At 45.6% G+C, this 12,731-nt stretch overlaps 2 protein-coding genes across 3 annotated transcripts; both read left to right on the top strand.

Annotated features, from left to right (window-relative positions):
* Positions 1 to 1,773: 1,773 nt before the first annotated feature.
* On the top strand, positions 1,774 to 5,841 carry LOC133914437 (microtubule-destabilizing protein 60-like). 2 transcript variants are annotated; one of them, XM_062357540.1, is made up of 8 exons: positions 1,774 to 2,907; positions 2,999 to 3,050; positions 3,144 to 3,221; positions 4,297 to 4,416; positions 4,741 to 4,839; positions 4,950 to 5,104; positions 5,311 to 5,376; positions 5,504 to 5,841. In XM_062357540.1, exons 1-8 carry the CDS (start codon positions 1,925 to 1,927, stop codon positions 5,619 to 5,621), a joined length of 1,671 nt encoding a protein of 556 aa, XP_062213524.1. In that variant the 5' UTR covers positions 1,774 to 1,924; the 3' UTR covers positions 5,622 to 5,841. The 2 variants fall into 2 exon arrangements, with proteins under 2 accessions (XP_062213524.1, XP_062213525.1); XM_062357541.1 differs by having other exon boundaries at positions 5,517 to 5,685.
* An 856-nt stretch (positions 5,842 to 6,697) lies between these two features.
* On the top strand, positions 6,698 to 12,319 carry LOC133916659 (probable mitochondrial-processing peptidase subunit beta, mitochondrial). The gene is made up of 9 exons (XM_062360431.1): positions 6,698 to 7,527; positions 8,323 to 8,487; positions 8,586 to 8,723; positions 8,810 to 8,961; positions 9,100 to 9,208; positions 10,795 to 10,893; positions 11,125 to 11,190; positions 11,283 to 11,390; positions 11,908 to 12,319. The coding sequence occupies exons 1-9, from the start codon at positions 6,859 to 6,861 to the stop codon at positions 11,992 to 11,994; spliced, it is 1,593 nt and encodes a 530-aa protein (XP_062216415.1). The 5' UTR covers positions 6,698 to 6,858; the 3' UTR covers positions 11,995 to 12,319.
* Positions 12,320 to 12,731: the final 412 nt, after the last annotated feature.

Genomic DNA, 12,731 nt, shown 5'->3' with positions numbered 1-12,731 from the left:
CACACAGTCTGTAGTTTCTACGCGGAGGTCATGGCCGCAGAGTCGAGCTGTTGACCGCGAAGCAGTGAGACATCGTGAGGGGGGAGCCCTCGGCACTCGCGTTTCGCGTGTGGCACGACAGCCTTGAAGACGCCGCCGCTAAGGTCTCAACCTCCGACGGGCGTTCCTCCAGGCGGCGTTGCGGTTGTTGGGGCAATAAAGGACCATCTCCATGCCTAGTGTTGGGCATGTTTCCCTCTTGGACTACATCCTAGAACTCGCCTCCGGTTCCCACAACACGAGTGTCGCTTGCTGCGTGAGCCACCATGCAAACCTCCCGCTCGGTCTCGGAATACTCGGACTCCGATTCGGTGTCCCGTGCTTAAAGCACACTGGGCTCATTTGGGTCGTACCCCATGATGAAAACCTCGCGATGGCTAGGGTCCTCGAAACGGGACTCCAAAGCTGTCAAGGATCCAGACCTGGGTAGCCCAATCATAGTATCAATACTTGCAGAAATGCGAAAAAACACACCCCTACCTGACGCGCCAACTATCGGGGATGATCCCTAACAATGATCCTATGTATATCGGACAACAGACGTATTGATTTACATTTACTATGGGTGTATATCAATTGGACTCAAGAACATCAAGATTTACTCAGGTTTAGACCTCCCATGGGACAATAACCCTACATCATATGTATTATCTTATAGATTGTGTGAACTTGTTACAGAATATCCTCCCTTACAAGTAAAATCTTCACCCTTTATATATCAGGAGAAAATATACACAAACAATCAGACCGTGAAAACCCTGTGGTAGACCTATCCTGACAGAGCCAACTACCTCTAGCTCATCATGACATCGGATAGGCATGCCTGTTCTGCACTAGTTGTCGTGCGCGTCCTGTACCATCACCGAACGTCGTCACGCTCACCAGTTAGACCATCTTGCGGCATTAAATACTACAGAACGGATCACTGTCACTCTATGTCGTCTCACAACCATGTCTTGCCGAAAGTAGCATTAAATGAGACTCGACTGGTTTGGTGAGGACTTGCCCTGTGCAGGATCTTGCTGTGCAACCAGGGGGCTGCTCGCACGAGTCTCGCCCTAGTCGCGCGATGCGATCGTGATCTTGACTGACACTTGGCAATGCGGAACCCGTCATGTGAAGCACCCTTTACCTATTACACCAATAAAATCATTTTGTAGATTTACTCTAATTTAACTTAGAACCTATTTTGATAGAGCTTCATAGCTATAGAAAGATTGATGTTATTCAATTAAACCATATTATTTTTATTTTAACTTAAAAATAAATATTTAAATTATATTTCTTTACCTTATATAAACTTTGAGGTCTCGTTTGGTTGCAAGAATCACCTCTGATCCTAAACCGATTCTAGTTTCTCACAACCAAACAGCGAGTGATTCTCTAAATCAGTGAAGTACTTCTCATTAAAACGTGAAACAAGCTCAGAAACGTTTCTCTAATTCTCGAAATCACCTGACTTCGAAAAAGTTTTTTGAGAATCCAATCCAAATCTCAACAAAACGCTCCTAAATCTTAGATGGACCTCAAAGCTGGAGCCGTCAGCTCACCACGCGAGCCTGCAGCGCATCCGCCAGACCCAACACAAGCCCGCATCTAGGACACTGGGGTCTACGGATTCTGGGCCACACGTCACTCACTCGAGCATCCCCACATGAGGTGCGAAAACCCGCAGCTATATTTCGAACTCCTCGGGCGGAGCGCCTCGAAAGAAACTAGCCGTTACGCCCCCAACGTTCCCTTTCCCCCTCTCCTCCGGTCCTCCTCCTTTCCCATCTCCCATCCCCACCCAATCAAATCAACTCATCGAAGCAAATCCACTGCACCGGCGTAACCCAAACCCTAGAGTCGAAGCCCGCCGCGCGTCGAGCTCCAATACCTAGAGATGGCGACGGCGGCAGCGAAGACTCCGACCAAGCCCTTGGCCCCCGTCGCGGCGGCGAAGACTCCGACCAAGCCCTTGGCCCCCGCAGCGGCGGCGAAGACTCCGACCAAGCCCTTGGTCCCCTCGGCGGCGGCGAGGACTCCGACCAAGCCCTTGGCCCCCGCGACAGGCGCGACGCCGACCAAGGCCGCCGCCGGCTGCTCCTCCTCCCGCGCGCGGTTCTCCCACGCGTCCGAGAACTCCCACCCCAACATCCCTCTGGGCACGCCTACCCCACAATCGACGCCGTCCAAGCCTGCCAAGTCCCCGGCGGCCACGGGCGCCAAGTCCGCCTCCGCTAAGAAGAAGCCGTCCACGCCCGCGCCCATGCCCCCACCGCCGCCGCGGGAGCGTGAACGGCGGTTCGTCGTGGCGAAGAAGGGGGCGCGGCGGAGGCGCAACGTCGCGACCGTGGGAGGCGGCGGCAGCGAGATCGACTTCGACAAGTGCCGCGAGGCCGCGCGCGAGGCGCTGCGCGCGTCACAGGAGGAGTTCTTCCGGAAGGAGCGCGCCGCGTCCACCGCCGTCGAGGAGCAATTGGGACAGGAGGAGGAGGAGGAGAAGACGGGTGAAGAGGATGTGAAAGGTGGCGCCCTCGAGGAGGTGCAGGAGGGGAGTGAGGCGGAATTGGAGGGAAGCAGCAAGGTGAGGGCGCTGAGGACGAAAGCGATGGCGAAGGCGATGAGCAGCGTTCCAGATCCCGGCGCCGGCCGCGTGAAGCATCTGGTGGAGGCCTTCGAGAGCCTGCTCACCATCTCCGGCGCCACCTCCGACGCCGACAGGGCAGGCGAAGGCTCCTGGGCTCTGCCCGGGTTGCAGCCGTGGAAGGAGGAGGAGAGCGAGGGTGATCTGGGGCTCCCACCGGTTTCGATGTTCTCGTCGGCAGATTTCCTGAATGCAGGGCCCAATAGACTCTGTACGTCATTCGATGGCAACAGCGACAGGTCGGTTGCTGTTGACAAACAAGCGGGTCAAGGAAGTGTTTTTGGGTTTTGGCAATGCAATGTTCTGACCACAGCTTGTACCTCATTTTAGGTTGAGCTGGGACAGCAGAACCTCGGCTGGAGGGCGCAAGAGCAGGAGAAATGTAAGCCTACCATAGTTTTGTTTTTTCTTTGGGATCGAGCATGCTGGAGCGAGTTCTCTTAATGTGAATGTGTGCTTGCTCTGTGATCGGCAGACATCTGAGTCGCTAAGGAGCAGCTGGAACAAAAAACTCAAGGTCACAAGCCAGCATCCGTTCAAGCTAAGGACCGAGGTAATAACACATCTTCCCTGTTGTCACAGTCGTGTCCTATGAGTTACAGTATAAAGTTCTACAAGATCCTTATTGTATGGTTGTGTTCATTAGTGGGCAAGTCAGGTAGTCAAATGCTTTGCATCAGCAAATTGAGCCAACGGCACAATGCATCTTTATACATATACGCTGTATATTGTGTGGATCAGAGTGTGAAGTGTGTAGCATACCGCCAGAAGTTGACTAGAATACAAGAACTGCACTGACTATTTGCACTATAAAAGTTGAAAATGAACTGTTGTCTGTTAGATCAAAACATGACGGCCTGCAGGATTTTCGTTTTCTAGAAAAAACAGATGTTTTACAGGATTTTGACAACATTATCAGGGATGTATCAGAAACGCACTACCTTAGCTTGGCCTCGCCTGAATGCCTGATGATATGATAGATTTGAAATGCATACATTTCTATAGTGGCAAGAGTAGTTAATTATAAACTTTTACTTTTTAACTGAGCCTTCTAGAACTCGCATTCGTAGACAGTGTCCTATAATTCCACTGTCTATATTTGTGCATACTTATTTGTGATTTTTTCTCCAATGGTACAGTTAACATACACTAGCTTGTATGCTTCACACCGCAGACTGCATTCCATGCGGTGTTCTTCACTTGCGGTGTTTCCTACATGTCAAAGATTTATTCCTTAGCAGAAAAAAATTATAAGCTCTATACCTTAAATGTTGTGTCCTATTGCCTCACTGTACTTGAGTGAATACTGTCTGGCATAGTAATTTATTAAATGTCCCTAATCCATTGGTAGCACCAAGATGAATAGTTTCTGATCATCTTTATTGCTTGCAGCATGATAGCTATGATTTTGCTAACTTATAGTATAATAATATGCCATGCTGTAATTTGTCAAACTATATTTACTCTTATGCTGCATCTAAACATATGACCTGACAAATCAAAACTGAGGGAATGATGTACCCTTCTTTTATCATTGTAAAATGTTGATTCATTTCTGCCAGATTTGACATGCTTTCCTTTTAAATGAGCTAATATGTGAAATTCAATCATAATGTCCTCCATGACAGCAAAGAGGAAGGGCCAAGAAACAACAGTTTGTCCAAAAGGTGCAGGAAATGCTTATGGAGGAAGAGAAGAAGCGGATACATATTGCGCAAGGACTGCCATGGACTACTGATGAGCCTGAGGTTTGTCCAACCTAATCTATCCTATTTTGTTCTTCTACGGAGGACTTGTGTTACCATTTATTCAGAAGTTACTAAGAACATCACATGGCTCACATAAGCCATGTGATGATGTGAGGATAGCAGATTGGGAAATTGCCACCTGTCAGTGTTCTAATTCTTCTCATGGCAAGAGTTTATTAGGAAAATTGACACATTACTGGAGTTTTATTGAAATGATTGTGGAGTTTCTCTCACCTAAATTTTCTTTGGGATTACGAGGTGAAATTTATTTTCACTTTTGTTTCAACTAAATGATATTGTTTTGACTCCATTTCTCTGTTTCAGTGCTTGCTGAAGCCACCAGTCAAAGAAAGAACTGAGCCGATCGACCTTGTTCTCCATAGCGATGTACGCGCAGTTGAACGTGCTGAATTCGATCAATATGTAAGCCTCTTACAAATTCATTTTATACAGTACCTTTTGTGAAGTCTAATCTCAATGGAACCAACTGATATTTATTGAATCTATTCAATCATGTCTGTTTGAGAATTTAGGTACTTGAGAGGAACAAGTTTGCTGAGCAACTAAGGCTGGAGAGGGAGCGGCAACAGGAGTTGGAGGACCAAGAAAGGATAAGACAATTGAGGAAAGAGCTTGTTCCTAAAGCTCAACCAATGCCGTACTTTGACCGCCCCTTTATCCCAAAAAGGTGAGCATCGTGCTTCTTGTCAAATTTTGATTTTTTACAGGCTCAACAAGGTTTTTTCCTGTAACCTTTCCACCCTGCCATTGCTTGAAACGTTTCAATCCCAGATCAGTACTATTGGTTTACTTTGCCATATTTGACAGAATGACAGATGTCTTACCATTTACACTACTAACGGTTTATTTTTAACCCATTTTCCTCTGCTAAAGGTCTGCAAAACCTGCTACAGTTCCCATGGAACCAAAATTTCACCCCCGGCCAGAAAAGCTATCGTGGTGAGTTTTTACTGTCAAGGAAAGCTATACAGGCATATTTTTCAACAAAATTTGTAGTTTCCTGAGCAGGAATGCTCATATACAAAGCATGCTCACCATGCTTGATTATGTCAATGGTGGCTGACAGTTACTGTCGACAGCAATTCATCATGGAGTCCGGAAAGCTGAAACCACCGCCACATCAGCTGTGCCAACGTGGACATCAACTGTATCTATCAAGAAATGCAGAGAATCATCACACATGATTCAGATGTTTTCCATTCCCCCTCTTCCTTTTTCTTTCTTGAATCGTCTTCTCCCCATGTGTCGAGATTCATTTTTTTAGCTTGGATTACCTCCAAGTTCCGTTCTGTACAAGTGTACATGCATGCATATCAGTAGCTCTGTGCTTCAGATGCAATCATACCAAGGTTCAAAATTTGTTGTACAAGAAACTGCAAAAGAAATTCAAAGATGAATTTCGGTGATATATTCTTGACCGAAGTGTTGGTTCTCGCTCGCTATTCATGAGACACCAGTAATACGAGTGTGCTTGTTATATGTGGAAGAATCGGGTAATCTCTTCATGTGTCACCAGTTAGGCTTGTAGCTAGCTCTTGCTGACTTGCTGTGTAGGTGCCCAATTCCTGCATGAGCTGGGAGAAACTGTGTCATGAGAAAATACGCAACTTCCTGCACGAACGGGACAACGGTGTCACGAGGAAAGCAAAAGGTCTATGTGCATGTTTGTTTCAGTTTATTATTGTCTTCTGTTTCTAAAAAACTAAAAGCTGAAACAAATAAGTTGTTTTATTGTAGATTTTTTAAAAACTGAAAAGCTGATTTACGATAAAATTAACTAAAAACTAATAAACTAACTAGGAGTGATTTTTTTTAGCTTTTTTAATGTGATGAGAACATAAAAATTTCTCGTAAAACCAAAAGTCAAAAACCAAAAATTATAAACAGCTTTCAGCAAAAACCATTTTTCAACAAAAACCTATAAATTTCACTATACCAAACAAAAACTATAAAGAATTTTTTTTTTTTACCAAGGGCATTCAAATATAACTTTTTTTTTTTGCGAAGCAGGTGCTGATGCGTTTTGTATGAACTTCTGTGCGTGATGTCAAAGGAATGTATCGCTTGTTGTATGAACTTTTGAAATCAAGAGTAAGAACAAGTGGAAATTTGCTCCTAACTCGTCTCACAATGGGGCATTCATTTCCTACGCAAAAATGCTCAGGCGCGGCCCAGACTCCACTCTCCAGAGCACCAATCAACACGAGAGAGAACCCAGTAACCCCACGCTTCAACAACTTCCGCTCAATGACACGTGGGTTCCCCACACGCTAGGCTACGCGCACCCAGGCTTGGCAGGCGCATTCTCCGTCCGGACTCTTCTCTATTTCCCCTCACCATCTCTTCCCGATCCATCCGACTCGAAACCCTAACCCAGCCAGATCTCCGCCTCCGGCGAGAGCACCGCACAGATCCGCCGCGATGGCGTTCCGCCGCATATTATCCGCCGCGGTGCGCCGCCGCTCCGCCGTCGCCGCCGCGGCGGCCGGGAAAGCGCGCGAGGCCTCCACCGCCGTCGCTGCGGCCCCCGGCGTCATCGCCCCAGACGCGACCCCGGTGCGCGCCCCGGTGATGCCGTACGACCGCATCGCTGAGGCCGTGAACGCCCGGCTCCGGCGGCTCGAGCACCCGGACCCGCGCTTCCTCCGCTACGCGAGCCCAGTGCCCGCCCACGCCGACCACACGGCCATCCTCGCGGCGCCGGAGACCCGCGTCACGACGCTGCCCAACGGCCTGCGCGTCGCCACGGAGTCGTCCCTCGCCGCGCGCACGGCCACAGTCGGCGTGTGGATCGACGCGGGCAGCAGGTACGAGACGGAGGAGGCCGCTGGCGTCGCGCATTTCGTCGAGCACATGCTGTTCAAGGGCACGGGGAAGCGCAGCGCCGCGCAGCTAGAGCAGGAGATCGAGGACATGGGCGGCCACCTCAACGCGTACACGTCGCGGGAGCAGACGACCTACTACGCCAAGGTGCTTGACAAGGACGTGCCCCGTGCAATGGAGGTCCTGGCTGACATCCTGCAGAACTCTAATCTCGACCTGGCCCGCATTGACCGGGAGCGCGATGTGATCCTCCGAGAGATGGAGGAGGTATGCCCCTTAATGCATAGATATTTGTTTCCTCGAACATCTCCTTTTGGTGGTGTATTGACCAGTTTAGGTTATTTGTGGGACACTGTTTTGGTTTGCCTTAGATCAGATGCATTATGTGTTTGTGTTTGATGAATAGATGTTTCATGTCTATTATTATGTTTATGACTAATCCAAATGTTCTCTCAGGAAGAAAATAATTAGTTCACAATGACCTGATTTCTAAGCGTTATACATTTTGTTATGAACTGGTATTTTTATCACGACGAGAAGCATAGGCAACATTGAAATTAGTCATCAAACTGTTTATAATCAAATATGAAATGGGTCTGGGAAAGTTAAAAAAATAGAGCAGTGAATAACCTGCGAAACACTTATTCCTCTCTTAAAGAGGTTATGCAAAAATAGTAGAATGAAAATTTTTTTGTTGGCAAAATATGAGTTTTGATGCATGATTAAGTGGGACGAGCTACAAGGAGTTGATGTCATCTGATGGATGCAAATAGGTCACTTTATCCCACAGTGTTATGAGCATACCATTTGCATCTTCTGCTGAGTCTTTTAGCAACCTGTTTTAGGATCCGGCACTCACTATTCTTCAAGCCTTAATTGAAACATTTTCGGAAATATTCCTTTATTTTATTGTGCTTATTAATGAGAAATCCTCACTCAGTTGTCTATTTAGCCAACTCATTCTATATAGAAAAATCTATCTGGCCATGCTTCATGTCAAGGGGCTGGCTGTATTCTGAAACTGACTAACATAATTCTTCTGTCTGTTTCTACGCGGTATAGGTTGAGGGACAATCCGAGGAAGTTATATTTGATCATCTCCATGCAACTGCATTCCAGTATACATCCCTTGGCAGACCAATCTTGGGTTCTGCAGATAACGTCAGGTCCATCACCAAAGAGGACCTTGAGAAGTACATTGCAACTCATTACACAGCTTCTAGAATGGTACATGATACTCAAAATATTTAATTGTCATGCATCTGTGCAATTTTATGTTCCTGCTATTGCTGCAGTATGATGGGGTTACTTCTGCATGTTTTCAGGTTATTACTGCTGCTGGTAATGTTAAACATGAAGACATTGTAGAGCAGGCAACAAAATTGTTTAATAAGCTATCAACTGATCCTACAACAACAAGGATGTTGGTTGCTAAGGAACCAGCCTCTTTTACTGGTTCTGAGGTATGTTTTGCAATATTTGCTCTACTTCTGTATGTGCTATTCACAATGAATACACACTGATCTCATCATTTTATGCTTCTCAATAGGTTCGAATCATTGATGATGACATGCCCCTTGCTCAATTTGCTGTTGCCTTCAATGGAGCATCCTGGGTAGATCCTGATTCTGTTGCGTTGATGGTTATGCAATCTATGCTTGGTTCATGGGACAAGAGTGCTGGTGGAGGAAAGCACATGGGGTGAGTTCTTCTCTCTTTTTTCCGTTCTCTTTTCTCTGTCATCTGCTTGTATAGGCCTAATCCCGATTTTTCATTTCGCTGTGTTCTTGTATCCCACTGACTATATTTTTGTTATGTTATCCTGCTTACCTGTTTCAGTTCAGAGCTTGTACAAAGGGTAGCAATCAATGACATCGCTGAGAGTGTGATGGCATTCAACACAAATTATAAGGACACTGGCCTATTCGGTGTCTATGCTGTCGCTAAGGTTAGTGTTGCATTTCTACCTTCGAGTCAAAGTTGGCATAAATCGCCTAAACTAGTATTTCATCCCTGTACATGTTTTGCGGTCATATATGTCTTGAGTGCAAATCCTTAGTCATAAAAGAACTGTGTGCCCACAACCAGAATGATTCTTAAAAATCCATGAAACAAATGGTAAGATAAATAAACAGGTCTTAGATGTGCCTTTTTGTATTGGTTTTCTGTGGAAAATCCAAAAATATCTATAGTGCGGTTGTGCGTTTCCTCTCCTGTTTCTATTCCAGTGTCTGCATGTTCCCAACTCACCTCGACTTCTATCAAAGTTCCACACAAGCTGTGGCAGTTGGGTTTATTGGTGACGATGGCGTTGTAGGAAGGAGTGCTCACTCCTTACACTTAGGTAGTGTTTGGTTCGCTTAAATGTAACATAATCCCATTACGTACTGTAAGCAATACCGTTACAGCTGTTTGTTTCCAACAGTCCATAATCAATTAACATCATAATCAGATCCCAGACCTATACAGGCCCGATACCCCTCCATCGTAATCAGCAAACGATACAACGCCGCCCCCACCTCAAGTCGCGAACAAGACACGCTCTAGCGATCACCTGTGCCTCCACCTCCGCCTCCCGACCACGTGCGCACTCTGCTGCCACCTCGCCGACGAGTTTGTTGCTCGCTAGCGTCAGAGACCAGGGCTCTTCCTCACACCACCTGCCGCCCAAGACCCTGCACGCCAAGCCACCGCCGCGGAACCCATCATCCTTCAGTGCCGCATCTGGGGCGGAGGCGCTGGTGCAGCAACCTGTGCGCACCAGGTGCCGCAGCATGGCACTCGGCTTTGTCCCCGACATGTGGGAGATCCGCACTGACAAGATCCTCTCGGTACCGTCCTAGCTGCGCAGCTTCATAAAGCTTGGAGAAGTTGGGGTGATGCGATCTGTTCCATCTCCAGAAGCAGTTGCCAATTTGTTTGAATTGGGATTTTGTTTGCTGAAAAAATTGTGATTGGGATTTGTTCTCCCTCATTTATACAAATTTGTTGCCTTTGATTTTGTCATGGACAACTGTTCTGCACTGTGGCTTGAACTGAAGCAAACGATGTATTGAATCTTCATACTGTTACATACTCAAACCAAACAGAAAGCGCTTTCACTCGTTACCTCTCCATTCCCGCTGTATTCCGATACCATTACCTTTTACGTTTACAATGTTTCAACCAAACACTGCCTTAGTGGAAAGAAGTTAATATACTTCAAAATATCCAAACAAATAGGACAACTGTTGAATGCAAGATATGGATATGTGCAGAAAGATGAAGTTTGTACACATGCAGTAGTTCATTGCTCTTAAATCAATTTGCCTTTGTTAATTCGACCTAGCTGATCTTTCTTTTAGTGGATTTTTTAGTTCTCACTAATCTATTGTGATCATTTCTTAGCATATGCAGTAGTATTGTAATCTTGTTGTAATGGTGCTCTTTAGTAACATAACTTTCTTGCGTGCTTGTTCTGGTCGACATGCTCATTATGTTAAATGTGTTTTTATACTCCCTTTCGTGGCGATCTTATGTGACCTTGGTTTGCAGGCTGATTGCTTGGATGATTTGGCTTTTGCAATTATGCATGAGATGAGCAAATTGTCGTATCGGGTTATGGAAGAAGATGTTATCCGTGCGCGTAATCAGGTAATTATTCAATCAGTTCTGATTCGGGTCACCTGTAATTGTATTCAGTTTACTCAGACATCAAATAGTACAAAACATGTTTCTATGCTATGTTCTTTTTGTGTGCTCAATGGGCAATCATGTTGTCTCATGAAAAAAAAAAATCATTTTCACGATGGAACATATGGACTCTCCATTGAATTTTACAGCCTATTGTATCACTTTTTCATTGCTTTGTTGTGACACTTTCAGCTGAAATCCTCAATCCAACTCCACCTTGATGGTTCCACCGCCGTTGTTGAGGACATTGGCCGTCAGGTATTAGTGTTTCAAAAAAAAAAAAAAAGGTGACATCACGTACTATTGGTGTGCAGCCTCTAAGAACTTATTCCGTTTCCCTGTTCTGTCAGCTCCTCATCTATGGCCGAAGAATTCCTATTCCTGAGCTTTTCGCAAGAATAGATGCAGTTGATGCAAGCACTGTGAAGCGTGTTGCAAACCGTTTCATCTTTGATCAGGTAATGTTTTGCCAACTTACAGCCTTTTGTTCTGTAGAATTTTCAGCATTTGTTAGAGTTGAGTAATGCCAGCAACCATTGTTTCATCCTCTGATAAAAGAGCTAAAAGGCTGGCCAAATTTTCGTTGCTTGCTCCGACCCTGTATTTCATCACCATGCAGATGAACCTTGTTTATTGTGAAGCTGCTATAATAATCTTTCATGGTGTTGACGTGTTGTTGTGGTAGACCTCTAGTGATAGGAGTGTTTCGTTTCATCTTGTGTACCTACAACCAATCCATTGGTCTATCTATGAGAATGTTTATTGGCAACTCAATGCTATGCTTTTACTTTGTTGTCGGTAACTTAGTTTTGGAAACTAAAAACGAAGAGAAAATTAGGTGGCATATTTTGAATTTTTTGATAGCTTGAGAAACGACCGGCATAGCATTGAACTTGCCCTGTAAATTTTGCTTTGTTACCTGAATGTGCATAGATCAAACCAATCTTCACTGTCTTGTTACCCCTTTCCTTCTAGGATGTTGCTATTGCTGCAATGGGACCAATCCAGGGACTTCCGGACTACAACTGGTTCAGACGCCGGACCTACATGCTCCGTTACTAGATCAATCAACCTTTGTACCATGTTTACAGTCTGCAAATGCAAGATAAAATTGCCTCCTTTGGCGTCAGTATATTATGGCCTCAGTGTCGCACATTATGTGTTGAAGCAGAGGAATTTTTTGAGTTTGTTTTATTGCTCATCTTGCCCCAAACCCACAAATGTCAATAATGATAAGCAGGTTCAACTGACGTGTGGCTGACTTGGGTGGCCACCCTGTGTTTTTACGATGAATCATGAACCTTACCATTCCATCTTGTGTTGGAAGATAACTTCTTTTTGCGAATAATTTTATATAGCTGATTACATGTGAAGATGGTACAGTTTAGCTTCGATGTCATTTGTTGGCAATTGCGCAAAGCTGTTACTGCTCTCTTTTTTTCGAATTACATTTGTTTCAGTGGGTTATCTTCTAGCTGTGTATAACTTTATGTAGTGTCCCTAAAATCATCTCCAGTAGTAACGCTATCATCTATGCCATCCTTGTTTTTGGCTAGAAGGGTAAAAAACCTATCGCCTTCGCTTAACGTACATTCCATCCCTATTCTCTCGCACGTTACATCTGACAAGTGTCTCTCCTTACGCCATCCTCTAACCGTTGCTCTGCCCTGTGCGCTTCCACCACCACCTTGACCAACCCGGGATCAAGGATGAAGCCACGCCTCCCCCGACCGAAGGTAGGTCTAATTTCCCTTCCCTGTCCTCCTAGATTTGACCAACTAGATTTGACCAAACAGTAG

The sequence above is a fragment of the Phragmites australis genome, chromosome 4, assembly GCF_958298935.1.
Source record: "Phragmites australis chromosome 4, lpPhrAust1.1, whole genome shotgun sequence".
Lineage (NCBI taxonomy): Eukaryota > Viridiplantae > Streptophyta > Magnoliopsida > Poales > Poaceae > Phragmites > Phragmites australis.
This window is presented reverse-complemented; position numbering and strand designations above follow the sequence as displayed.

Bases quoted from the DNA above. Each gene is read 5' to 3' on its own strand.
- LOC133914437 (XM_062357540.1), top strand. From the start codon at position 1,925: ATGGCGACGGCGGCAGCGAAGACTCCGACCAAGCCCTTGGCCCCCGTC. The intron at 3,222-4,296 runs GTAATAACACAT...CCTCCATGACAG, and splicing joins CGTTCAAGCTAAGGACCGAG to CAAAGAGGAAGGGCCAAGAA. The intron at 5,377-5,503 runs GTGAGTTTTTAC...GGTGGCTGACAG, and splicing joins CGGCCAGAAAAGCTATCGTG to TTACTGTCGACAGCAATTCA.
- LOC133916659 (XM_062360431.1), top strand. From the start codon at position 6,859: ATGGCGTTCCGCCGCATATTATCCGCCGCGGTGCGCCGCCGCTCCGCC. The intron at 8,724-8,809 runs GTATGTTTTGCA...GCTTCTCAATAG, and splicing joins CCTCTTTTACTGGTTCTGAG to GTTCGAATCATTGATGATGA. The intron at 11,191-11,282 runs GTATTAGTGTTT...CTGTTCTGTCAG, and splicing joins TTGAGGACATTGGCCGTCAG to CTCCTCATCTATGGCCGAAG.